This window comes from Ochotona curzoniae, unplaced genomic scaffold (genome assembly GCF_017591425.1).
Source record: "Ochotona curzoniae isolate NIBS_2020 unplaced genomic scaffold, NIBS_Ocur_1.0 contig_883, whole genome shotgun sequence".
In the NCBI taxonomy this organism is placed as follows: Eukaryota; Metazoa; Chordata; class Mammalia; order Lagomorpha; family Ochotonidae; genus Ochotona; species Ochotona curzoniae.
The window spans coordinates 19,705,684-19,731,354 of NW_024466599.1; the positions used below are offsets into that span (position 1 = coordinate 19,705,684).

The 25,671-nt window shown below is 57.2% G+C and overlaps 1 protein-coding gene across 1 annotated transcript; it reads left to right on the forward strand.

Moving 5' to 3' along the window:
* The first annotated feature begins 5,044 nt into the window (after positions 1-5,044).
* Positions 5,045-21,451, forward strand: FOSL2 (FOS like 2, AP-1 transcription factor subunit). Its single transcript, XM_040993003.1, has 4 exons — positions 5,045-6,025; positions 14,661-14,912; positions 18,130-18,237; positions 20,255-21,451. Exons 1-4 carry the CDS (start codon positions 5,924-5,926, stop codon positions 20,774-20,776), a joined length of 984 nt encoding a protein of 327 aa, XP_040848937.1. The 5' UTR covers positions 5,045-5,923; the 3' UTR covers positions 20,777-21,451.
* The last annotated feature ends 4,220 nt before the right edge of the window (positions 21,452-25,671 follow it).

Consider the following 25,671-nt stretch of genomic DNA (forward strand, 5'->3'; position numbering starts at 1 on the left):
GAGCTCCTGAAAATTCTTGCACAAACTTTAGTATAACTCTGAATTGTGTTCTAAGGCCACAAAAAGGCTGTGCTGCTGGTGTTCGCTTGCTTTGTGAAAAGCAAACAAGGGCCCATAGCCGGGAATAAGATGCCATCATCCTGCAGGTGGAGCCTGATGAGCTTGCTGAAGAAGTGGCAGCCCAGGGGCTGTGGGCTGCGCTCAGCTGCGGTGCTGTCTCCAGAGAATGGCTTCTTCTTTTTTTTTTTTTTTTTGCCTTTGTTTCTCCTCAGGGTGTCTAGCCCACACTGGGAACGGATATCCTGTTGGATATGGGCCTGTGCATCATCTGTGACACATCTCAGAAAACCGTACCTGGGAGGGTCCCTGCTGTGGTTTGAATATGGTTTGCCCCCTGTAAAGCTTGAGTTGAAATTTGTGAGCCCCTGTGAGAAGTGACACCCTGGCACTTTCTCACCCCTTCACCTCCTGCCATGTTATGCCACCTTCACCAGAATTCACCGAAAGCTGAGCAGGAGTCACAGGACACTTTCTGTCCCTCCTAAAGGAGTGACGGTTCTTTCCCCCAGCTGCAATGGCTCCCTCTGGATCAGCCCCTTCACCATCAGTGCCTCCCTGTGTCGGCCCAATTTTCAGAGTGTGGTGGGGGTCGAAGAGGCAGCATATGTAAAGAGTTCATGTCTTCTCCCACTCCAGGTGGGGCGAGAGCCACAGCAATAACCTGTATTTCCCCTGTTTTGAAACGTCACATGTGGTCAGACACATCCAGGACACGGTAGCACCCATGCCTCCCTCCCCCTGTGACTGCCCCCTTGGCTGGGTGCTCCCCCCTGACCATTTGCATTCTCTGAGAGCCCAACCTCAGTGGATGTCACTGATCCAGCCAGTGCCGGGGGAGGGGGTGGCAGGAGATGCAAAGGCTGGGACACAATTCTACCAGTCTCCCCCCACCCACTCACCCGTTCAGAATTTTGATGGCTAGCTGATGGCCACCCCCCTCGGCCGTCCCAGCACTTGCTGGGCTGCAACACTGTGGTGCCCCTTCCCTCTGCCTCCTGGGTTGTTGATCCAGCCCTAAGTGGCTCCGGCTGCTGTCTCATCCCTGCCCACACCTTTCTAAGAAGCAATGTCTTTGAGGCCTCCAGTCTGTTGGCTGGTGGACCCCTGCCTCCATCACAGTTCTTTGGGCTAACAGAAGCACTCCCATTAGAAACGAGACACACTTGGCTTTTATAAGTGTTGGAATCTCATCAAGCTGTGTGATCGATCACCTGCAAGGAGCCAATGGCAGCTCAGTGCAGGCACACCCAACAGAGGACTCAGGTCCCAGGATGCAGTGGAGTTTGCTCCTCACTTTTTAAGGCTGGATGTATGGGAAGTGGCTGAGCCCTGGGGTCAGGGTCTGCTGGGGGAGCCAGCTTCGAGTTCTGGGCTCTGGTGGCCACAGAGCCTGAGGAAGCTTGTCCCGCCACTGTGTTCCTCAGCCACCTCCTCCTGGTTGGCAGTTCATAGTCCTGGCCACCGCTGTCGCCAGCCCTAGCAGGGTGTGGTGTGGAAGTACAAGCGGGGCTGTGTCTGTGAAAGGGCTTCATGGGTGTGGGTCAGTGCAACCCCGAGTGGGCAGCTACCCTGGGGTGCAGGTCTTCTCGCTGGGGGCAGCCATGGGATAAGATGCAAGAATCAGGGAACTGGCACAGGCTGGGCAGAGAGGTCCCCAGGGACTTGGACAGCACCTCCCAATGTGGGAGGAAACGTGCGCAGACCAAGTTCATGCTTTCTGGAGACAAGTGAGAGGGACACAAAGCCTGGAGGCCTCAAGTGGCCAGGTCCTGCCACTCCGGGGCAAAGGGGTGCCAGGAAAATGCAGCTACAATTCCCTGGAGTCCCTGATGTGGATGTGCTCATCCACACCCCTGCCCCCCTCCAGAGTTCATCTTTCTTCAACTGCAGGCAAGAGCAAGCCCCACCTGGAACGTTTGTGATGAGGTTGGGGGGGGGGGGGCGGAGAGGCAGTTTATGCACTCAGCATGTTCTAAGGTCCTGCGGTCCTGCCTACTGCATCTGCTGAGGCACTCCATGGGGCCACCTCCCTTCCTAACAGCTGCCATTCCCACAGGCCACAGGACCTTTTTTTGTTCTAACTGGGTGATCCTAGAATGACTCCTTCCCCTCCCCCCAACAAAACCGAGCTTGGATGCTGAGTTCTTGGTTCAGCAGCACACTGGAGCCAGGGCATACCAGGACTGTGTGTGTGTGTGTGTGTGTGTGTGTGTGTGTGTGTGTGTGTGTGTGTGTGTGTGTGTGTGTGTGTGTGTGTATGCGTTTTTTGCCCGGGGGTGGGGGTGAGGGGATGGGGGCGGTCAGTGCTGAAAGCAGCAGGGCACAGGTCTGGGCAGCTGGTGCTGGGAGAAGGGCAAGATGAGGAGGGCCCAGTGCAGAGGCCTCCGGGCCGGCTGAAGAGCCAGCACCAGCTGTGGAGCAGGGGGAGGCTGGGATCAAAGCGCTCACAGGCAGGCCAGGGCGCACCAAGGGGAGGCTGGCGACTTGCATCAGCGCAGATTCCGTGATGCTCTGCAGACGTCTGGGGGCTGCGGGGCTTTACGGGAACCCACAAGAAAGGAAAGGACCCGGGGAGCTTGACAGGGCGGGGGCGGCCCAGGGCGCAAGGGTGCGCTCGTCCGCCAGCGCGCTCCGGTGGCGCCTGCCCGGGGCTGGGCGCGCCAGGGACCACGGAGGCCGCAGAGGAAGCTCCTGCTGCCCGCCCCACAACCCCGCCTCCCCGCATTACTGGAAGGACTGTGTGGGAGAAACCCAGAAGCACCCGCATTGTCGTTCGCGCGGGGTCGGGGGAGGGCTGGGTGGCCAGCTCCGCCGCTCAAAGGAAAAGCAAAAGTGCCGCCTTTCGCGCTGCTCCGACCTGCGGCCGTCCAGGGTGGGAGGCGCGGGGGAGAGCAGAGGCTGGTGGTCCCGGCCACGTGCCCCTGCCCGTCGTCGCAGAACCCCCTCCTCCCAAGGCCTGGAGGCGGCTTGGGGACTGTGAGGCGGCTGGGAAAGTGTCACGATGTCTTCCGCGCTCGGCTCCCGTCCCCACCCCCAGGTTTCTGGGTTTTGCTGCTGCCGCCGGGGAAGGGCTGATCCGTTTTGCGTCAAAGGACTGCATTTACTCAGTCCTGCTGGGAGAGGCGCGTAAACACCCCGGCAAGGCTGGACGCAAGGAGGAGAGCAAGACAGACGAGAGAGACACCCACGGTCGGGGTGCACGTCCCCCTGCCTCACACCCCTGGCCAGGACCTGCGGGCTTGGGGACAGGGCCCGGCACGAGGCTTCTGGCCTCTCCTGGCCGCGTGCGTGTCCTTGGGGGATGGAGCCTCAGGACAGAATGTGTCTTATAACTGTAAACAATGACCCCGAGTATTGTTCGGGATTACCGTATCTGGGGCCCTTGGGGCGGCCAGTGGCCGCCAGCCGTCCCGGAAACGCCAAGCGCTTTATATAGAGAGCCCCGGGAAAGCGTCGAGTTCTCGGCCCGAGTTATTTTCCTCTCTCTTTCCCATTTTAGGGATAAGGAAACTGAGGCCGCACTGTGGGGTGTGACGATCGCCTCATGCCCCCACCTTGTGTCCTCAGCTGCGCGCCCCACCGCCAGTCCGCAGTACACCCTCAACATCTTTCCATCTGGTCCTCAATAAGGAGCCTGGGCTTTAGAGATGGTGCTGATTTTTAAGATCTGGGTAAACTGAGGCATGGGGCGACACTCCCTTCTCCGTTCCAGGCCGGAATCGCAGGTTCTTTGCTAATGCGGTGCTCCTCTTTGCAGAAGGATGGGCGCTCCGGAACACCCCTGGGCTGGGGGCATCGACCCCAGTCCCTTCATTACGGAGGAGGAAACAGAGTCCCAGAGAGGCCAAGGGACTCGCCCAAGACCTCACAGCTCGTAAATAGCACAGCCCTGGCGTTCGTGCTCAGCGGCCCGCGCTCTTTACCCTGCCCCGCCCCGCGAGGCGGGAAGCGCCGGAGCGCGGCCACCCGCGCCCTGAACTTCGCTCTAAAACAGCTGAAGAGCACGCGGGGCTACGCTTTCCATGCGCTCCCCCTACCCCTACCCCCCACCCCCCCCACCCCCCGGTTTCCTCTTCTTATTTTTATTCGTAACAGTCTGGAGTTTGTCTCTAAGGACCTAATGCCTGATCCAGCAAGATGTATTCCGAACTGCCTGGCACGGAAGGCCGCCGGAATGTCTTGATTGGTTAATTTCGTCTTCAAGGTTACTCCTCGCAAATTAATTGTAAGACCCAAAACAATAAAAACACACACACACACAAAAAGGGAAGCAGTGGGCAGCGCGCCACACAGAGAAAAACAGGCAGGCCAGCCCCGCCTGGCGCGGCCGCACCCCTCCGAGGCCCGGCCGCTGGGCGGCGCGGGAACCCCACGCGCCCGGGGGCGCCCGCTGCACCGGGCGGCGCCGCGCACGACCGCGCCCTCCCTGCGAGCGCCTGTGCGCACCCGGCCTGCCGCTGGCGCCGCGCTGAGCCCGCCCGTCTCGTCTTCATCAGGGCTGTGATTATTTTCCAAGGCCCCGCGCGGCCGCTCTCGGCGCCCCGCCCCGCGCCCCTTACCGGGGCGGGGAGGCCTCGGCGCGCTCGGGAGCGGGCGAGGGAATCCCTCTCCCTCCACGTCACCCGAAAGCGAGGAACCCCGCACTCGCGTCCTGTAACGCAAATGACCATCTTTGGCAACGTGCGCCAATGGAACAGTCCAAGGGCGCTGGGCCCGGGGGTGGGCGGGGGTGGGCAAGGCCAGCACCGCCTCGGCTCTCCCCCAACCCCCCCAGGACCGCGCGGGCCACCCGCACCCACGCTCGCCACCGCCTTCCTTCCTCGCGCGGGGCGTGCGGCTGGCGTCAGCGCGGCCGCGAGCCGGGGCCGGGGCTGGGGGGGGGGGGAGCGCTGCGCCCGCCTCCTCCCTCCTCCCGGGCCCGGTCCCCACCCCGCCTCCTCGCGCGCTCCTCCCAGCAAGATTGACGTGAGTGAATCCACATGGTACAGGGGCTGGAGAATAAAGAGTGTGGAGTTGAACTCGTGCCATTGTAGTGACTCATCTCGGGCAGAGCGCAGGGGCTCCGAGCGAGCGAGCGAGCGGCGCTCCTGGTTGGGGACGGAGAGAGAGAGAGGGAGAGGGAGAGGGAGAGAGGCGCGGACGGGCGAGGCGGGCCCGTTCGGGAGCGGGCGCCAGGGCAGGGGTGCGGGCGTCGGAGCGGCTGCGGGGCCGTGTCCCTCTGAGCGCGGGCTCACCTGGAACCCTGCGGGCCGCCGTGCCGCGGGCCGGGCGCACGCCGCCTGCCGAGAGTCAAGTGTCCGAGCCGCTCGGTAACTCAGGCGGCCAGTGGGCCACAGGAAGTTTATTCTCGGGCTCCCTTTCTCAAAGGAGGAAATAGAAGTTTCTCCAAGCCGGCAGCCTTTTCTTTTTTCGCCTTGTCGGTCCTGCCTGCACCTCGGGACGGGAACAGGGGGAAGAAGGGTGTCCCCCCAGAGCTGGCAGGCGACGATCGCTTGGGGCTCCCGAGTCTTTGTTTCCTTCCGATTCTGGTGGCCGTGGATCCCGGTCGGGCTCCGGCTGCGCGCGGGGGCGGGAGGGCGCGCGCAGGGGAGGGACTGAGAGCGGCGCCGACTTTTTAGAGGGAGGGACCGTGTGGACAACTGGTCTCGCGGCGCCCGCGAAGAAGGGAAGAAGTGCGGTGCTAGGCGCTCGGGGGACGCGGTCGCCGGCGCCCCACCGCTGCCGTGGGTGAAAGCCCGGGAGCCGAGAGCGGAGCCCGCGGCGCTGCCGGCGGACTAGCGAGCGCGCAGCAGCCGGTGCACGGCCGCGGCGAGGGCGGGGGAAGAGAAGCACCCTGTTTCCTCTGGGGCCCCCAGCGCGGATCATGTACCAGGATTATCCCGGGAATTTTGACACCTCGTCCCGGGGCAGCAGTGGCTCTCCTGCGCACGCCGAGTCCTACTCCAGTGGCGGTGGCGGCCAGCAGGTAAGTGCGGGTCCTGGGTGCACCTGGCGGCGCGGGCGGACCCCCGCCCTCTTACCACCACCACTACCTCCACTACTACACTGCCTCCTTTTTGCTTCCTTTTTCCCTTTCTCGGTCTTGGCGGGACTACGGCCTCTTCGGGTAACTGTTGTAAGTTCTGGATTTTCGTCCTGTCCTGCCGCCGTCCCCGCCATCAGCTACTCTTCCCCCACCCGCAAGTCTTTTTAAAGTGGAGCGAGAAGTGGGCTTAAAAAGCTAAGCCGACGCGTGCTTCCATTTATCCCGCATCTCACATAGGCAACTGGAACGGTCGGCAGTCCCCATCCCGGGAACCTGTTAACCCTCCTTCCAGGAACGCCCCGTTCCCATCCGTCTCTATCGACCCCGGCTCCCCGGGAGGACGGACCAGATCGCGGCACCCGCTGGCGCCTCGCGACACCCGGGAACCCTGTTCCGCGGAGGGAAGCCCTTTCCCCGCCTTCTTCCGTTCTCCATCCGTCTTAGCTTATTTCTGAAAGAGATCGGGCAACACTCAGAATCATGGGCTCCTTCAAGAAATCCGGAGTGTGGCGAGGGTGGCGGCTCTGGGAGTCAGGTGCGAAGGTCGGGAAGGAAGAAGAAGGCGGCTTTAATTGGCTCATGCTGCCTTCCCTTGTGAGGGTCGGTGGTGGGGCGCTGGGGTGGCGGGGAGGTGGGGAGGGGAGGGGGTGGTGCGTAGGCGCCAGCGCTGATCGCGCGCACCTTGAGCGTCTGGGCTTATTTGGAGTTAGGTGGCCGGCGGGGAAGAGACATCACTTAGGACCCTGCGTGGTTGTGGAGGCAGAAAAACAACTCCTTTCTAAAGCGGCCGGACTGGTTTGCACTGGAGGGCTTGTGCCTGGGTTTGTGCACCTATAAATACCAGCAAGGGGCCAGTAGGGAGTTTGCCCTTTGCAGCACCTTCCTCCCGCCTGCCTGGCCGCCCCCAGTTCCCCCAAGCTCTGTCTCTTCTGATGGTTGGGCAGCCCCTCCCCCAGGCCCACTACAACTTGAAGCCACCTTGGTTCCCATCTGTGGGAGCCCCTGGCCAAGTTGGCTGCGCGAAGAGTTACTCCTCCATCCAGGGGCATTGGCATTGTTCCAGAAACCAGCCAGGCAGGAGGGGTCGCGCGGGGGGGGGGGGTAGGAGGGGAGTCTTGCAGGGAGGGGGGATCTCACAGAAACAGGGCTGTCTTCTGTCTCAGAGAAGGGTTACCTTGTTCTAAAGTGACCCCTCATACCCGGTGAGTCCCCCAAGTGGCTCCTCCGAGTCTTCCCACTGCCTCTCCTGGGGTTCCCCTAGCCCTCCACTACAGAGGTGCTGGAGGGTTCACTCAGTGCAGCTTCCATCAGGAGCACAGAGGAAATACGTGGACAGTCGAATCTGCAAAGCTGCTTGACTGTTTGCTTCCCCCAGCCCCTTTGCTTGCGATACAGTTGGAAGATCATTAGGCAAATAGACTGCAGTCATGTGTGATATCTACTCCCTCGTTCTGGTGTAAGAGACACCCCCGCCCGCCCCGCCACCTCCCCCAACCAGGGAGGGGTCTTTAGATTTCTTCCCCCTTCCTTTGACCAACACGTAGGTGCCAGTGGTCATTAAACTATCCCAGCGTCGCTTGCCCGGGGCCTGGATGGGAAGTGAGAGCGGACATCGGAGCCCCGGCTGAGTGATCTGTGTCACTAGGGCTTGGAGCCCAGGATGTGAGTGGAAGCAATTCCCTGTTTTGGAAGAAAATCAGACAGGAAACCAGTGCTAGGAAGAAGGAAGGGAACTCAGGCCAGCAGCGTAATGGGGCCTCATTCCCGAAGCACAAAGCAGCTGTTGGCTAATTCCTAGCATGCTGTAACACATGAGGATTTTGCAATTAGCAACAGCCAGTGTGCGGGGTGCTCAGAGACGCCTGCCCCGTGGCCCGAGCAGCGTGTTTGAAGGCAGAGCCTTGGCAGGGTTAGCTGCTGCTCCGGTGAGGCGGTCACAGCTCTGCTGTGGCACCTCCATGCAGGCAGCTGGGCGGAGGGGGCGGCCGGGAGAGCGGGGAGGACTTCTCTCTCCTGGCCCCCAACTTTGAACAGCAGTGTTCTGTGGTCCCAAGGCGTGATCTCAGAAGCTTGTGTTAGCTTGCAAGTCTGTACTCTGACCCCACCCGATCCCAGGCCCATGGTAACTTTATTACACCCCAGATAATGCCTGTAATCACTTTATTTCTCTCCGCTTCCTTTACTGGGAGACTTGGTGGCAGCGGACGCGGGCTTCCCTGCTTGCTGGCCTTACAGTTGGCCAGTTCGTCCAAGTCACTGCTCTGTTGTTTTTGTGTCTCTGAACAAGTGGATATTGGTTATTATTATTATTATTATTCCCAGGACTCTTTCTCAGAGGGCTTCAATCTTCCCGGCTTGTTGCGTCCCTCTGCCGAAGGCTGCCTCTGCGCTCACATAGGGACTGTGCCTTCCAGTGGCGGTGGGGTGGGGTGGGGGGCAGACAAGTCTTTGTTAAAAGCTTCTTTCTTGTAGATGGCAGGAACTTAAAGCATGAAAAATATTTCCTGTTGCAGTTGTCGTTCTCATCTGCGAGCTAGGTCACTGGTGACTCTGTCTGGTCGGGAACGACAGTGCACACCTCCCCCTCCTGGCTTTTTTCTTTCTTTCTTTCTTTTTGTTGTTGTTTGCTCTCTTCTAACTTTCCTAGGAAAACACCTCACAGATATATGCCCTGCTCAGCTGCTGGACAATTATGGAGTCAGGGCCTGGCCATTACGCAATCCCGCCAGTTACACAAACACAGGTCATTTCATAACGTGTTTTCATCAGCTGGGCCCCTCTTAATGAAAAAGCAAAACAAAACCAGGGCCCAGGACTTTTCCAAGGCTGCCAGTTGTCTGCTTCTCAGATAGCTCGGGAAAATAAATCGGGGGTGGGGAGCCGAGGGGGGAGGAAGAGGTGGTATTTCCTTTTTGGAAGCAAGGAATACCAGACTAGCTCTCTTCTTCCTTAACCACCCTCTCCCAAGATGCACACACGCGCGCGCGCACACACACACATACACACAAAATTCCCCGAGTGAACTTTTGCCAACTGTACCAGGCTGGGACATTCCTCACATCAAAGAACTTTTACCAGAAATGACTGCGATTCCCAAGTCAGCCTCAAACACACCTCTCTAGCGCACCCTACAGGACATGTGCAGAAGCACTCTCTGGGGAATGTGTTTTTCCAACCCGAGTGTGTTCATTCCGGTTGGTTTTCAGAATTCTTAGGGTTTTTTTTTTTTCTTCTTAATTAGGGACAAATAAATGCCAGCTATGTAACAGTGGCCAACTAGATACTTCTTGCTTCCAAGATGAGTTTTATTTTGTTCTAAATAAAACCAGGTTGAAAAAGAAGTGGTTTTTTTTTTTCTTTTTCTGGGAGTGTCTGTTCATTGGGATGCCAGCACGGTGTTTTCAAGTTCCCAAGGCTTGTTTTGGGATGTGTTTGTGTTGGGGAGGGGGTGTCATACAGAACTGGAGAGGAGGTGGGGGCGTGTAGTAAGGGTCTGGGTGCTTCTCCCCCCCCCTTTGCCTTGATCTGCCAGATGTTGTAGATTAGGATCAAACAAAACGTTATCCCAGGAATTTGTCTGTTCCGCTGGTTCTCGATGGTGGAAGCTAGCTTTGCTTTTGCATCAAAGTGAATGGGGTGAAACAGCAGTCAAGTATTGTCTGAGTGGCAGCTGAATTTTCCTCTGACAAGCCCTGAGTGCATTTCCATGACGGTGAGAGCGTGCCTGCCCGTCTTGCTGTTCTGGGCGGCTGACAGTGAGGTCGGGGCCCTTGTGTTGTTTTGCTACCTGACACACTGGAACGGGCACGCTGGAACGGGCACGCTCCCCAGACAGTCGTAGCCCTTGGGATCCACCATACTCCTCTTTCCTTGGAGTGGCAACACCTTTCTCAGCTGAAACTATGATTCTGGGAAGGGTGACATGGATTTTTGCAAATCATCAAAGGATCCTTGGAGCCAAACCTGACATGAAAAATCAGGGTGATCGAATTGGTGCTAAAATAGAATCCCATTCCCCCATTCCACCCCAGGTCTTGGTGCTGCTGGTCCTGGAGTCTAACTGGGAGAATGTTCCTCCAGACACAGCACCCCCTCTGTCTCCCCTCCCCCGCAGCAGCCACCTTTGGGGCCAACCCCTATCTGTGTCTTGGATTATTTTTCTGTCTGTGAAACAGGACTAAATATTGTGGTTTTGAGAATTCAGAACATGTACTTTCTGGCTTATGGCTGGAAAGCAGGCAGGAGAGGCGGCTAAGGGCGCTGTGCCGGGTATGGTGACTTCGGCAGCTGCCACATTTCTGACTGCAGCTAAGCCCTCTGTCCTGGCTTCCCACCACCTCCGGCTCCTTGGACCCGATCAGGAAGCCACAGGACCAGTTCCTTGCTCTCTATTTATTCCCCAGCTTTCCTGCATTCCCCCCCAGGAGTTGTTGCAGGGGCTGGGATAGTGCGGGGAAGACTAGGGTGGTTTCGGTGTCCTGTAAAAGCGCTAGCCAATTGGGGGTGGTTGGTGACACTTCCATCGTGGCAAGAGTGGTGATCCCTTGGACGTGAGTGGCAGGGTCAGAGGGCTGTCCAGGGCAGAGCCCAGATGGACTGGCCAACTTCAGGCATGAAGGCTTGGGGAGACACTGGCCCTAGTTTGGTAGAAATGCAGGGAGCCCTTGCCTTGCATTGCATCCCCCTGAGAGGCTGCAGGCAACCTTGACCCTGGCTTGGCCTCTGCCCCCATTCTGTAGGGGCATCTTCGGGGCTGCTGTTGGAAATTTGCTTTTTCCTTCTTGGGAATCTACACTAGGGATTCCTAAGGCGCTTGGACCTTGCCTAGCCATGCACAGTCAGAACCTGCTGGCCTGATGGGGCAGCTCCTGGAGTCCTTGGGGGCTTGTGGTGTGAAGGCTCGTTGGTCCAGATGGGAATCACTGTGTTGCAGAAGCATTGTTTACTGTAATGTCCACCTCAGAGGTTAGGTTTTCTGGCTGATTCGGCAGCCTCTGGAATAAGCTGTCTGCCCCATAGGCCTATGGCAAATGGGTGCGCACACCCTCTTTCTTACACCCTTGGGCAGAAGGCCCTGTAGTGGTTGCAAAATAGTATTTTCTGACATCAGCAGCTGTTGGACTGCAGGATTTCTCTCACCTATCCTTGGCCTCCTGTCCACTCTCCCTGCTCTGCTCCGCTCCAGCCCATAGCAGCCACATCTCACAAGGCAGCTCCACCTGGAGGTGCCGCAGGAGAACCAAAGTTCCCTGGGAACCGCCCTCCCGAAGCTTGTCTGGGTTTGAACTTGCACTGAAGGTCTGGAGATCCAAGCCGGTGTGGGAGAGGCCACTCCCCTTGGCCCCTGGTTAGAGCAGTGCCTCTGATCTGTCTTGTTTTTCCTCCAACCTGAGCATGGGAGACGACGGTGACGCTTGAGGTCAGCGGTCAGCCGACTAAGAGCCTGGGTATTTTTGTGACTGTCTCCCGGAGCCTAGGCATGCGTGCTGTTTACCTGCCATCTGGGGCTGCTTTCCCATTCTCACGGCAGAGCCGAGCTGGCCCAGAGACCCCTAGAGATGGAAATATTTGCTGTCTGGCCCTCCCCGGCACATGTTTGACAAACAGCTCTGGAAGGTCCGTGGGGTCACTTGGTCCTTTTATACAAATTCCTGCCCACCCAGGAGTCACCAGGGTGACTTGGTGACACAAAGCATGGAAGAACTCTGACAGGCAGTAAGGCTGCCCTGTCCCTGGAACAGGAGCCTTGGAGGAGGCCTTGACACGCCCCAGAAGAGCAGGGCCTGGGGAACCCCGTGTACCCCCTCAATGCCGACACTGGAGTGGTGGTGTTCAAGCGGCCCTAACACCCGCAGCTGGGGCAGCTTGGTCTCTTGCCTGCGGGATGTCCTCTGGGCCACAGTGAAGCAGCATTCAGCCCCAGCAAGGACCTGTGGCTGACCCCAGCACCTTGTTGGTGTGGCTGGAATTCTGGAACTTTAAGCCTCCTGGCCTCACCTCTAATGGGCTATGGGCTACTGTCCTGTTGCCTTCTGCATGGCACTTGGGGAGTTCTGGCAAGCCCCATGCCCTCCTGACAAAGGAGTTGTGAGCCTCTCCTGACAGACTCCTTTTGGAGACAAAAGCTGCCTGCCTTTATCAGCTCTGGGGCCCCAGGGGCTGGGCCATTGTTTTCCTGGAGTTTGGAGCTGGCTGCAGTAGCCAGATGGCTTTGCCTCCTGCCTGAGACAAGGTGTGTGAGATCCTTTCAGAGCAGTCATTACCTCCTGCCTTGTTTTTATGGCTGCCTTGTTTTGTCTAGACCAAGCTGCCAGGGCCCTGCCTGGTGCATGCCAGGAGCCTCCAAGGTTTTCTGCTTTGCTTTCCCTAGCTGCAGGTGGGCAGGCTCTTGAGCGAGTTTTCCTGGGGGGGGGGGGGTCCTTTGGCACCCTAATGCTGGATGCCTGGGTGTACTCCAACTTGAACCCTGGCTCGGGCTGGGGAAAGAGAGTGAAGCAGTTGGGAGCTTCCCAGAAGTGGGAGGGGCATGCACAGCGCCATGGAATGAGATGGGCAGTGTGTCTCCACCCTGGCTGTGCATTTGAACCTGCTTGCCAGTTTTTAAAAATACTTCCATCCCAACTCCACCCTAAACGAATTATCTTGGAACTCTAATGTTGAAGCTCTGACTCGGGTGGTGGTGGTGATTTTTTTTTTTTTTTTCATTTTAATGAGCTCTTCAAAAACAGTTGAAGGAACACCTGTGTGTTCCCTAGCCTGTGATTACCAGTAGTAGCTGCTCATTTAATCTTCACCTTGGCCGATGAAGAGTTCCCCATTAGGACTGCCCCCTGCCATCTGGATGGTTGGCCCCAGGGGCAAAGCTAGACCAGGCTCAGACCCAGGCCTCCTGACTGGGCCTCCTCAGCCAGCAGCCGCGGGCTGTTCTCATGTCCTCAGACTCTGCCTGCCCCTGTCCCAGGCGCAGCTGCTGGTGTCTGTGCAGGGAAGATCATTTCCTGGTTGGGTTCTTCCTTGTCTTTGCACTCTGTCCTTGTCTACTTGCTTAGACCCATAGCTGGTGGCTGCTCTGCTCCTAGACTTCCAGAATCCAGCAACCGTCCTAGAATCTCGGCATGCATTATAGCGGATAGCCTTGCCCCTGGCATCTGAGTCCGTTGCCCTGGGCAGCTCTGCACACAGAATCCCAGGATCTACTGCATTGGATAACTTTGCTGCTGCCATCGCAGAATGCCTCCCGTCACCCCCAGAGCTGACGGCAGTGGTTGTGGCCCCTGGGGCCTCTGCGGGAAGTGAGGGTAAGGGGGTCACGATGGCATCACTGCTAATGACAGTGGGGCAGAAAGGCCCTTGGGGGCCTCCCTGGGTGCATGGGTGGTGCTGGGGTCTGAGAGCCCCTCGGGCCTCTCTATCAGGCCAAACTGAGCCCACTGCTTATTAGCTCTGCAGCCCTGATATGTTCCTTAATCCTCTCTAAGCCTAAATGTCTGCCTCTAAAACGGGGGATAATGACCGTTCTGACTTCACAGGGAGACTCGGCGAGATAATCTGGGTTAGACAGTAGTGGGGTGTCTGTCATTTCCTAAGCTCCCAGGAAGTTGCCCCTGGGATTGGCGTCCTTGCATCCTCGCCCACCCCTAGATATAGGAATCCCCGAGGATGAGGGGCTCCCTTGGGTTCCATAACGGGGGTGGGGGGCTTTCCCCCAAAGAGCTGGTGTGAGGGAGGGGAAGGGATGCTTCCCTCCTAGCTCCTCATTGCACTTCCTAGGAGCTGCCTTGGAAGAAAAGTCAAGTCCAGCTGCTGAGGGGAATGGCCCACTTTAGTTTTCATACTCTGTCATCATCTTATATTCTAAATTGATTGCTTCCTGCTGTGAGTGTGTGTGTGTGTGCAAGCGTAGCCCTGGAATGTGGTCTTAGCTGAAATGAAGGGGTAGGGGGAAAAGTCTGAACACACAGTCCGCCATCTCCCACAGACACACCTGGGAGCGCAGACAGATTGGGAGATAGGTGAGAAGATAGTCGTGGCCTGTCTGCTCCCAGGGAGGTGCCTGGGAAGGGCTGGAGGCGGGATAGAGCCAGCCTGCGGATGCTGCCACTTTGTGGGCTCTTGGTGTGGAAGGTACCTTTGCATGGAGTTGGCCTTCCTGTGGGATCCTAACGCCTTCCTGGGTGTCGCGCGTCTGTGTTCTGGGAATGACGGGCAGGTAACTGAGGCTCTGGTCTGCATTTGGCAGGTGTCCACCTGGGAGGGCTTCAGAGAGGGCGTGCTGAGTATGTGCGGCTGGAGACCAAGGGGTCCTGGAAGTTATTTGCAGTACAACTGCAGCCTCCTGGAGCCAGCAGAAGCCCAGACCAGGGGGGCACACAGGACAGGAGGCGCTAGGAAGAATTATGGTCCCCTTGTTACTCGTACATGCAAGACCTGCCCATGACTTTTCTGGGATCCTGACCTTGCTCACCAAGCCCTGTCCCTCATCCTCTGTGGGTTGTTTTTCTGCCCTTACTCCTGCTTCTCCTGCTCTGTGCAGCATCTCCTGGCTCAATTTTAGCTTTTTGTTTTCTTCTTGCAGAAGTTCCGGGTAGATATGCCTGGCTCGGGCAGTGCCTTCATCCCCACCATCAACGCCATCACCACAAGCCAGGACCTGCAGTGGATGGTGCAGCCCACGGTCATCACCTCCATGTCCAACCCCTACCCTCGCTCGCACCCGTACAGCCCCCTGCCGGGCTTGGCCTCTGTCCCTGGACACATGGCCCTCCCAAGGCCCGGCGTGATCAAGACCATTGGCACCACCGTGGGCCGCAGGAGGAGAGATGAGCAGGTATGGCTTCGCCGGTCAGTGGCTGGGAGCGTGGCTGGGAGCGTGGCTGGGAGTGTGGCTGGGAGCGTGGCTGGGAGTGTGGCTGGGAGCGTGGCTGGGAGTGTGGCTGGGAGCTGCAGGGAGAGGCTCTTCAATATAGAATGCCTTTGCACAGACGGGTAGGAACAAGGTGACTATTCTAGAAGCACTGGGGAGACAAAGGAGGCAGAGGATGAGGACGGCCTCCTCTACCTTGTTGCCTGGAGACCCGAGAGTCAGGTCTGGCTCTAGCGTCTGCTGAAAAAGGGCTTTAGGGTCCTCGCCTCCTGTGTGACCGTGGGGAGGCACCTTGCATGTGGCAGGTGTGTCCTCCTTGCAGAAGGGCCACAGGCCAAGCAGCCCAGGAGCCCTGGCTATGGGTGCTCCCAGCACAGACCAGCCACCCGGCCCTGGGCTGGTCCTGCCCCCGGAACTTTGCATTCTGCCCCTATGTCCCCAGGCTTCTGACTTGAAGCAGAGCCCATGTCAAATGTCTGAAATTCTGGCTGCAGAAACCCATGCCTCTGGGGCCTTGGGAATCTGCTCAGCAGCTCTAGCTGGGCGAGAGGGGAGGGGAGAAGAAGGGGGAGGTCAGATGTCAGCTCTTTGTTTCCCTGAGGGGCTTAGCTTTGACAAGGAATGAAGCGGGCTGGGAGTGAAGCCAGGGTACGCGGCATTTAGACGGCATCTAGCCGGCATCCACCTACCACTCCAGGGCTCGGGAAGAGAAGTACAGAGAAGGGAGTGCGTTGATGTCGTCTGGGCGCAGATGCACACTTGCTTGGTGTGGGATTCTGGATTGAATTCCAGTTCCCAGGACGCCCCGTGCAGTGCTGCTTCTGGAAGGCCATGCCCCGATGAGCCTGTGTTTTAGTCATGAAATCGCCCAAGCACCATTGTTGTCCCACTGGGAAGTTGGGAAGCCCTCACTCTTTGTACTGCTTGTCTGTCTCCACCCTGGGACCCTGGGACAGTGTTCTAGATAAGGCCTTTAAGTGGGGCTCCTAGTGGATGATGGGGGACCCCAGGCCAGCAGTCTCCAGCAAACCTTGAATCCACAGGGATCACTGCCCTGGAGAACTAGATGCTTTTTCAGGCGCCGTGGTCCTCGCAGGACTGAGCCAGGCCTTGGAGCCAGCACACTGGGACCTGCTGAGCTCCCAGCCAGCTCCCTCGTTGCTGCTTTCTGTAGCTGCAATGAGAACTGCTGTGGAGGCTCTGATTATGATGCCTGACAAATATGTTTCCTCCAGACGGCTGAAGGGGCAAGGCTGTGTAATCCCCACCAATCTGGCTTCTCCCAGCATGTTGGTGACCCAGAAGGAGGTCTAGACAGGCTTGGGTTGGGGAGGACCTCTTTGAAGCCAGCAGAACAGCATAGCCAGATGCCACCTGAGCACCCTGCTTTCTCTTCTCAGCCTGCCCTGCACCCAGTGTAGACATTTGAATTTAGAAGGGAAGCTGAGGACCCTTAATTTTTTTTTCTTTTCCTGATTTTTAGAGCTCTGCACCCATTTGATGGATAGGCAAACCGAGGCCCCCAGAAGGAGCAGGGTCTTGTCTAGACTGACACAGTGAGCTGGCAGCCAGGATCAGGACTGGACTCCCCCTTGTTGAACCTCTGCCCTGTACTTGTCTCACCCCACCTCGCAGGCATGCCCTAATACAATCTGTCTGGAGAGTTTCCTTCCTTTTTGGGGAGGCAGGGAGAGGCCAAGGAGCAGTTTATCCCACATCAGCAGGAGCTGGGACAATCATCCGGAAGCTTTAAGGACGCTTGGGCACTGGCGTCCTCTGCCACCCAGAACTTCCGCCTTCCCAGCCTCCGCCCCCTGGGGCGGGGCCTCCCAGGGGATGGCAGGGGGTGTGTGTTTGTGTGTGTGTGTGTGTGGCTTCTGGGTGGGTCTGTGGCAGTGCTGACACACTCAGGCAGTAGCCACGTTGATCTGGCTGTCCCCAGATCTGATGCCAGCTTCCCGTACCACATGGGGAGACACCTCCAGGCGGGCAAAGCTGGAAGTGGACCAAGGGCTCTGCGAGGCTGCCTGGGCCCCACAGGGGTGTGGCCTCACCCAGCCCCAGGGACTCCCTCGGGCTCCTGTCAGACAGGTTTAGGCCCAGCAGGTGTTCAAGACCTTGGTCAAGTGACCCCATGATCTCGGCGGGGCCATGGGTCAGGGCAGACATGGCTGGGCTGGGCTTCTAGCATGGTGGGCCCTGCTGTTGAGGACATCATAGCCACAGACCATAGGGCAGCAGGGAGCTGGGACTCTGACCTGCCTTTAACTCCCTTCAACCTCCACCCTCTGCCCCTTGAGGTGGGGCCCAGGTCTTAGTCTTTCTAGTTCTGTCTAAATTCTGGGCACTTAGTAGGACTGCAGCCTGGCCATTGCATGGGATGGCCTCCTTTGATGTGACTTTCTGCTACCTCCTTGGGGTACCTCTGCCTGGCTGGGGAGTTTTAGGGGTCACAGCTCTAGGAGGATCCTGTCCAGTGGGGCAGAGCTCTTGCCTTCTGGTGTGAGTCTCCAGTCCCTAACTTGGCTCTGCATAAGGCCCTGGGTCACAGGCTCTTTGCTGGAAGGATCTTGTTTAGTTGGGTTCAGAGAGAAATCCCAACCCCTAGAACAGTGTCTGTTAGATGGATAGATGGCAGGCACCTCGGGGACCTTCCCTCTTCTGCACTTCCTCTCCAGCAGCCTCATGTGTGCCAGGTACAGCACAGCATCCTCAGGGGAGAACAGTTGGCAGCCCTGAGCCGCCTGGGCAGCCCTCCCCCACTGCCTGGGCAGCTCTGACCTGTGTAGGGACCCTTTAACCAAATGGGGATGAGGAGGCTCCCCTCCTCTGCCTCTCCACCCACCTCACTGTGTCCCAGGACCTGAGAGCTGGTCCAAACTCATCCTGCTTTCCCTTCTCCCCTCAGCAGTCAACTTAAAGATACAAGGCGATTTCAAACACTGCATTGCAAAGCGGAATTACCAGCTAGATTTATTTTGGTGCAAATATATCCGTAATATATTTAATATATTTAATATATATTATATATCATATATAATATAATATATATAATATAATATATAATACATATAATATATATTGTATATATTATATATATTTAATATAAATATATATATCGGATATATCCGACAGACCATTTGCCCGGTTCCTAATCCCGGTCCTTGACTTTGGTTTCCAGTTGTCTCCTGAAGAGGAAGAGAAGCGTCGGATCCGCAGGGAGAGGAACAAGTTGGCTGCGGCTAAGTGCAGGAACCGCCGCCGGGAGCTGACGGAGAAGCTGCAGGCGGTAGGAACCTTGCGGGACGGGAGGGGGCTCAGGGTGGGCTGCAGCCCTCTCCTCGCTCTCAGAGACCCTGCAGCTGCTGGAACACTCCTTCCTTTCAACGTGTGGGTCAGCACTGGTCTGATGAGTTGGGGATGTAGTCTTTGCCAGTGGCTGGGCCTGGGAGAACCGGACAGCCTAGCACACCCTTTTCCATTCGGGATGGGTGTCTCTGACTGGCAGTGCTGTGGAAGCACCCGGGGGTGGGAGCCAGGGCGGGTCCAGACCTGCTCCCCCTCCACGGCCACTTCCCAAGGTTCCAGCCACCACCTCCGTGCCTGCTGCCAGTAAGGGCGGTGCAGCCTGGCTTCCATGCTCTGGTCTGGGGTGGGAAGCAGAGGTCCTTCCTCCTTTATGGAGCTGGAACTGAGCCCTTCGTGCCTCCCTCTGCCCTTGTGAGTCACTCGTCTGCTGCCTCATTGCCCACAGCTGGGGACCCAGAGGCCCTGGCATGACCTGGTTAACATCACACGATGCCTTCCTCTAAGCCATCAGGGGCAGTGGAGGGTGGACAGGCAGGGGTGTGTGCAGGAGACCCCAGGGCTGACTCTCCTGGGGGAGATATTTTCAAAGTGAGGGTCTTAGATATGGTCAGTCCTGGAGACCACCCCAGGTAGGGCCATGACAACATCCTTCCTTCACGGCCTATACTTCCTTCTGCCTGGCTGGCAGCTCCAGCTCGGGGTCCGCTGTGTGCTGCGAGGGTCTTACAGTGCTGGTGGTGATGCCCCTCTCCTGGCAGGTGGTCACTCCCACGGCCCCCACCCCACCACAGGGAGCAGCTCTGGGTGTTACCCTTCTTCTACCCTTGCATTTCTCAGGCCCTTCTGCGTGGACCCCCATGACAGTCCACCCAGCGTCGTCCCCCACCCCCACCCAGGGCCCTCTCCCACACGCCCTGCCTCCCAGAAGCCACACACCCTGCTCCCCGCCTCCCCGCAGCCAGGCCCCTGAGCCACATCCTCCACAGGAAGCCTCTTGCAGGCACATGATGTTCGTCAGACCCTTGAGACCAATGGAAAGTTTTTTTTTGTTTTTGCTCCGAACACGCAGTGCCCTGCCTCCCAGAGCGCTTGCCGGAGCCTCCTCGGCCGTAAGCAGGAATCCACGTTAGGGAAAAGTGGGCCGGAAGCTGGGAGCGCCTGCCTTTTCCTCCTGTGTGCCTGGATGTGGGTCTGCATCTCTAGTTTGTGTAAAAGAAGGGGGCCCAGGGCCCCCAGACTTTGGTTGAACATGTGCTGCTATTATTATTATTATTATTACTTTGCTTATTTGAAAGAGAGGGAGAGAGAGAGTCTTCCATCCCTTGGTTTACTCCCTAAATAGCCGTAGTGGCTGGGGCTGGGCAGAGCTTCTTCTTGGTCTCCCCTGTGGGTACAGGGGCCCCGAGCTTGTTGGCCACCCGCCACTGCCTTCCCAGGCTGTATCAGCAGGGAGCTGGATGGGAAACACAGCAGCTGGCACGCCAACCAGCATCCTGATATGACATGATGGCACTGTTGGTGGTGACTTCACCTGCTGGGCCATGATACTGGCTCCGGCTGAGCTCTTCTTCCACGCCAGGCACTGGACTAGGCCCTGGGGACATAGTAGCAGGCAGGTGATGTCACCGTCTTCATGTGGCTCAGAGTATGGTATTTCTTTGTTCCTTACAGTCTTGAGGCCATAGTTAAGCTGGGGGGTGGGGAGGAGGGAAGAGAGCTAAACTCTGGCATCTTTTCTCCATGTGGCTCTCTCTTTTTCCACCCCTCTGGGTACCCAGGAGACAGCCCTGGTGCCAAGGCAATGCACCCCTTGTTAGCTCAGTGATTATGGGCCTATCCCTAAAAACCTCCCCAAACCTCTATTTCCTCCTTTGTGAAATGGATTGATGATAATCTCTGCTTCCAGAAATGTGTTGCAGCACTGCATGAAATCATCCCAGGCGTGCTCGGGACTGTACCTGGCTCCCTGATGACATCTCTCTCTCTCTCTGCCGCAGGAGACAGAGGAGCTGGAGGAGGAGAAGTCAGGCCTGCAGAAGGAGATCGCGGAGCTACAGAAGGAAAAGGAGAGGTTGGAGTTCATGTTGGTGGCCCACGGCCCCGTGTGCAAGGTCAGCCCAGAGGAGCGCCGGTCGCCCCCGACCACCGGGCTACCGCCCATGCGTGGTGGTAGTGGCAGCGGGGGCGGTGCGGTGGTGGTGAAGCAGGAACCCCTGGAAGAAGACAGCTCCTCCTCCTCGGCGGCCGGGCTGGACAAGGGCCAGCGCTCCGTCATCAAGCCCATCAGCATCGCTGGGGGCTTCTACGGGGAGGAGCCCCTGCACACGCCCATCGTGGTGACCTCCACTCCCGCCATCACTCCGGGCACCTCGAACCTCGTCTTCACCTATCCCAACGTCCTGGAGCAGGAGTCGCCCGCCTCGCCCTCTGAGTCCTGCTCCAAGGCCCACCGCAGGAGCAGTAGCAGCGGGGACCAGTCCTCGGACTCCTTGAACTCCCCGACCCTGCTGGCTCTGTAACCCAGCCCACCTCTCCTCCCCAGCCCTGGAAGGGGTCCTCGCCAACCACCTCCTTCCCCCGCGGGACCAGCACCTTGAAAGCACTCCAGAGCCGTGAGGGTCCCAGACGGCCCTGCCAGGGAGCTGCCTGGCTCTGCGGGGGCCCAGAGGCGTGGGAGGACTCGGTCAGCCTCCTGGAAGCCTTCCTGTCATCATTGTTGTGGTCGTCATGCGTCTTGCAAACGAATCCTGTTTCTTGAAAGGACTGGGAGAACTCGGTGCGGCAAACTCTGGCTTCTGAAGAGCCCGAAGCTGTTCCTTTTGTCACGATGTGGTTGGTCTCTGCCACGATGCTGTCCCTCCCTGCCCCACCAAGCATGCGCAGTGCCTTTAGGTTGCTCCTCTCTCCTACCCCCTAGTGTCCATTTTGCTCCCTTCTTTTTTTATTTTTTAATCAAGTTTGCCATGACATTTCATCTGGGTGGTCTCAATATGAAAAAAACTCTTCTTTCTGGACACTGGGCAGCAGCTGACTCTTCCCGCTGGAAGTGGACTTGGCCGGAAGGGGACAGTCAAGTGCAATATGGAACTTTCCCTCCCACCCCGACGATGTCAGAGGACGCTACTGGCTCCAGAACCAGTAGAGGGGAGGCCCCTTCTGCCGACAGGCTGGCGGGGCCACCTAACCCTCCCCTGGAGATGGCTCTTGGAGGAGCCCCAGCCGCCAGAAGACAGGGTGTGAGAGAGGACAGCGGGGACACAGGTTGGGTTTGCCAAAGGCCTAATTGCCAGGCCAGGAATAGTGCCAACAGGGCCACCCGCGTGTCCTAACCCAGCTTTCCTCCACGGGGTGTCTCCAGCAGGGCGTCCCCTGTAATTACTGCCTCGCGGTTCTGCCCCTGGACCCTTGTCTCCAGCCCAGCGAGGCGTCCCTGCCTAGGCACCACACATCCCTCCCTGCCCCTGCCCACCTCTGCCCTTCTCTGGCTCTCAGGGTGATGCCACCCACAGAGATTTAATGAGCGTGAGCCTGGACCCTCCCCGGACTGCTGCTTGGCGCCTCGGGGCAAGGAGGCGGGGAAGGAAAGATGGAGTGGAAGGGACTGGGGAATGGGAGGTGGGCCCCCAGTGCTTCCTGGGCCCTCGGAGAGATGCTGGCCTTGCCTGCCCTCTGCAGTTTTCTGCCCCTTCTGGTCCAAGTGCTTTCTCTTTACATAGATGCTGTTCCACTACAGCACCTGCTTCTGGCTTGGGCAGCAAGCAGAACAGCATTGCCAAGGTCACGGTTTAGACACTATTCTTGATCTGGTGGATCTTCCCAGCTGATCAAGCTGGAGCTGAGAAATGTGGGCGAGCAGCCCCTTCCCAAAGGCATGGGAGACTGGGCCGGGGGGAGTCCCTTCCAGCAAGAACAGCTCAGCGGGCTGCCTGCTTCTCACCCACTCTGCACCTTTGCTCCTCCGGGCCTGGCTCCTGGGGAGCTTCCTGTAGAACCTTGACAGGCTGTCCTAGGCTGTAGCTCTGGTTTGCACTGGCTCTAAGGTGGGTGGTTGTGGGAGGGTGGGAGGGCAGACTGTTTGCTGGAGACAGATGGTGTCTGCCCAAATCAATCCTAGCCATTGGTAGAGTCCCCTGGCTTTCCCAAGAGAGCAGAGAGACTTTCGCACACCTGTTCCATTCTGCACAGTGAGGCCACGGGAGCCGTTCACCATTTAAATTCCATTGCCTGCTTCCACGCACCACATGCAGAGCATGGACGCCCAGATGCCTAGCCCCACTGCCCAATAGGACAGGCAGCACAAGGGTTGGCCACACAAAGAGGCAACAGGAATTTGTTCAAAATGCTTACAAGTGGGCTATGCTCTGTTCCTTGGCAGGGGTACTGTTGTCTCCCCGAGCTCCTAAAAAACAGGGCCTCTTGGGTTTCTGGCTTCAAAAGAATCAGAGAAGCCCAAGGCAGCCAGGAGTAGTGGGAGAATGGCAAAGAAACCGGCTTCATCATCTCCAGCCACGCTCGTAGGCAGGTGGGAGCCCTTTGCTGTCTTGCGCATGTAGATATTTCTCCAAAGAAGCTGTTTCCTCATTTCTTTCCAAAACCTCCTTTATGTCCCATTTCCTAGGGCATGGATCCCAGGGCCATAATTCGAGGCCAGGCAGGAACATTCCCAAGGCAGTTTGGCAATGGGTTGGCACTAGATGCAATGGGAGGCAAAGCCCAGGGCCGATCGGCGGAGGTTTCCGGGGCCTCCCAGCTGCAGCCCCCCTGCGAGACCCCTTGGCTTTGTCCTTTAAAGCTGTTTGGCTTCCCCAAAGCAAGAGATCATTTGGGAAAAGGCTGAATGGGTACAGGTAGAGAGATCATGAGCGCCTCCGCTTACTTCTGCCTGGCTGGTGTTCCAAGTTCACCCTCCCATCCCCCCGCTTGCCCACGGCTCCCGCCCCCAGGTGTGGGTGCTCCCCAGCCCCACCCCTGTATCCCCAGCCCTGGAGCAGGGAGAGAGCAGGAGAGGTTGGTGCGGCTGCCACCTGATGGGCTGCAGGCAGCTATGGGGCTGCGCAGGGGCAGCCAGCAGCACTGTGGCTTGCACCGGGGGCCCTTGTCCCCCTGGAGTCTCCGGCTCAGTAGATGGGGAAACTGTCCTGGGAGAAGCAGTCCCAGGTGAAGCTTAGGAAATGGCGGGGCGGGCTCCGAGCATGAGCACGGAGTTGCCTGGGGGGGGGGGCGAGTCTTTAGGTCGATTGGGCACCACGCGGTGTGGGGGCGGGTGTGGGGGCGGCCAGGTGTGCCCACTTGGCTGGATCACAGGCCCCTGGAGGCTGAGGGCCGCCGGTCTCTGCTCTCCCTCGGCTCCAAGGCTTGGGGCCCCTGAAGGTGGAACTGTCTGGAACCCCAAGGCACCTCTGTCCCTTTGAGGGACCAGCAGAACACCTGGCAGTCTCAGTTTGTCCATGGGCAGATCTGTGTGACCCTTTTAGGAAGGAGAAGGGTCCTGCGGGCCAGGTGCTGGGTTAGGCACTTTCATGATCCAGCCCAGGAGTAAGGGAGGCAGGCGTGCCTTCTCTCAAGAAGGCCCCTCACGGAATGGAAAACAACGGAGGCAAGACGGTTCCTTCGGAGACCCGAGGTAAGACTGCCTGCAGTCTTGATATTTGCTCTCAGAGCCCGGCGCTCCCTCCGGCCCCTCCCCCGGTGCCCCCTGTGCTCCTCGCGCCCCTCAGACTGCTGGAGGGGTGTCCTCTGTCCTTGTAGACTTTGTGGACCAATAGGATATGTGGTGTATAATTTTCTTCTTAAAACTTAAGTAAAGGGTCTTGTTGTGTTCTGCTTGTGGAGTCGTCTTGGCATTCCTCTTAGAAGCCAGCACATCACTATTTATTGACAAGTTGGAGAGGTGTGTGTGTGTGTGTGTGTGTGTGTGTGTGTGTGTGTGTGCGTGCGCGTGCGCATTTCTAGGCGTGCTTGTGTGCTGACGCTTTTTTCAAAAAGAAACCCAGTTATCCCACTACTAATTTGCCACTCCTCATGCATCTGGCGCTTTGGCCGTTCATCAGCAAAAGGGTTTTACTTTTTCAGTGCTGACAACAGGTTCAGAAGGGGCTGGGGCCAATTTTGAGGAGGTGGGGCCCGGGAGGGGGGAAGGGGAGAAGAAATTGTCATTATTTATTTTACATGTTTACATCTTCTTTATGTTGTTCCAAGCCTGAATAGAAACAGAATAGCATTAAAAATACTCAATTCTTCTCTCCCTCTCTTTCACTTCCTTGCTTTTTTTTTTTAAATTAAATTTAGGATAATTAAGCTTTGTTTCTGAAGTGATTTGTGCGCTGTGCTGTATAAACTGTATAAAACACGTCTTGCTTTGAAAGACCGTCTCATTCCTCTGGGGACAGTGGACACTGAGATAGGAAAAGAGCCTGCCCTCTTCCAAAAACAGATTTGCTCTGATTCAAGGTGAATTTCTTTCTCTGTCTCTCTCTTTTTTTAAGTTTGCAGTTACTTGATTCTGAGGCAGAAAATAGTTGATGTTGTATAAAGACTCTAGGTATCAGGGTGTCTTCTGCAGTGGGAGATGTAAATACAGTCTTTTGGTATATAGTGGAAAGTGATTTGCTTTGTGCACCTGTATTTGAGATATGTTAATGATGTGGAGTGAAGTTGGCTAGGAGATCCTGGACAGAAGTGAACTGTACATGGGTTCTTGTAACTCTATGGGGAATTTATCTTTCTGGGCACCTTCTTCCTGTTTTTTTTTTTTTTTTTTAAGTGATGATGAAATGGTCCCTTGGGGAGTTTCTTCAACAGAGCTCTCTAGGTAGGACAGGAGATCAAAATCTTTGTATAGTTTTGAAAAATCGAAGAGTAGCTCTACTCCGAAGCATCCCCGTAGCGTTTCGTTGTTTGTTCTGTTGTTTGTGTGTAATACAAGCCTACAGTATTTGCACTAAAGAAAGCTTGTTAGCAAAAGCTTGCTGCTATGGAAGAAAGAACATATTAAACTTTCCCCCCCTCCCTTCGCGTTTTGTTTGTTTGTTTGTTGTTTATTTGTTGTTGGCTTTCCCACTTTCTGTTGAGTAGCATTTTGTAGAATAAAATAAATGAAGATGGACGAGTCTCTCCTGGTTGGTTTATTCTATCCTTCTTTCCCATTTGGTGAATCAAATTGTTTTTTTTTCTGGTGGGATCTGGGGGTGAACACAAGGCTAGGGCATGCCCAGAACCTCTTCCTGCAACACTGCGGGGTGGGCTGCTGCCCCCCTTTTCATTCTTGCCCTCTTTGTCTCTGCCCCAGTCCCTCCCAGTCCAGCCCCCCGCCACCCCAGGGCCCAATTCGCAGCCAACTGTCAACTGCCCCAGGATGTGAGCCATCAAAGTTTAGGGGGCTGTCTTTTCCTGGGGGGCTTCTGTTTGAACAGGT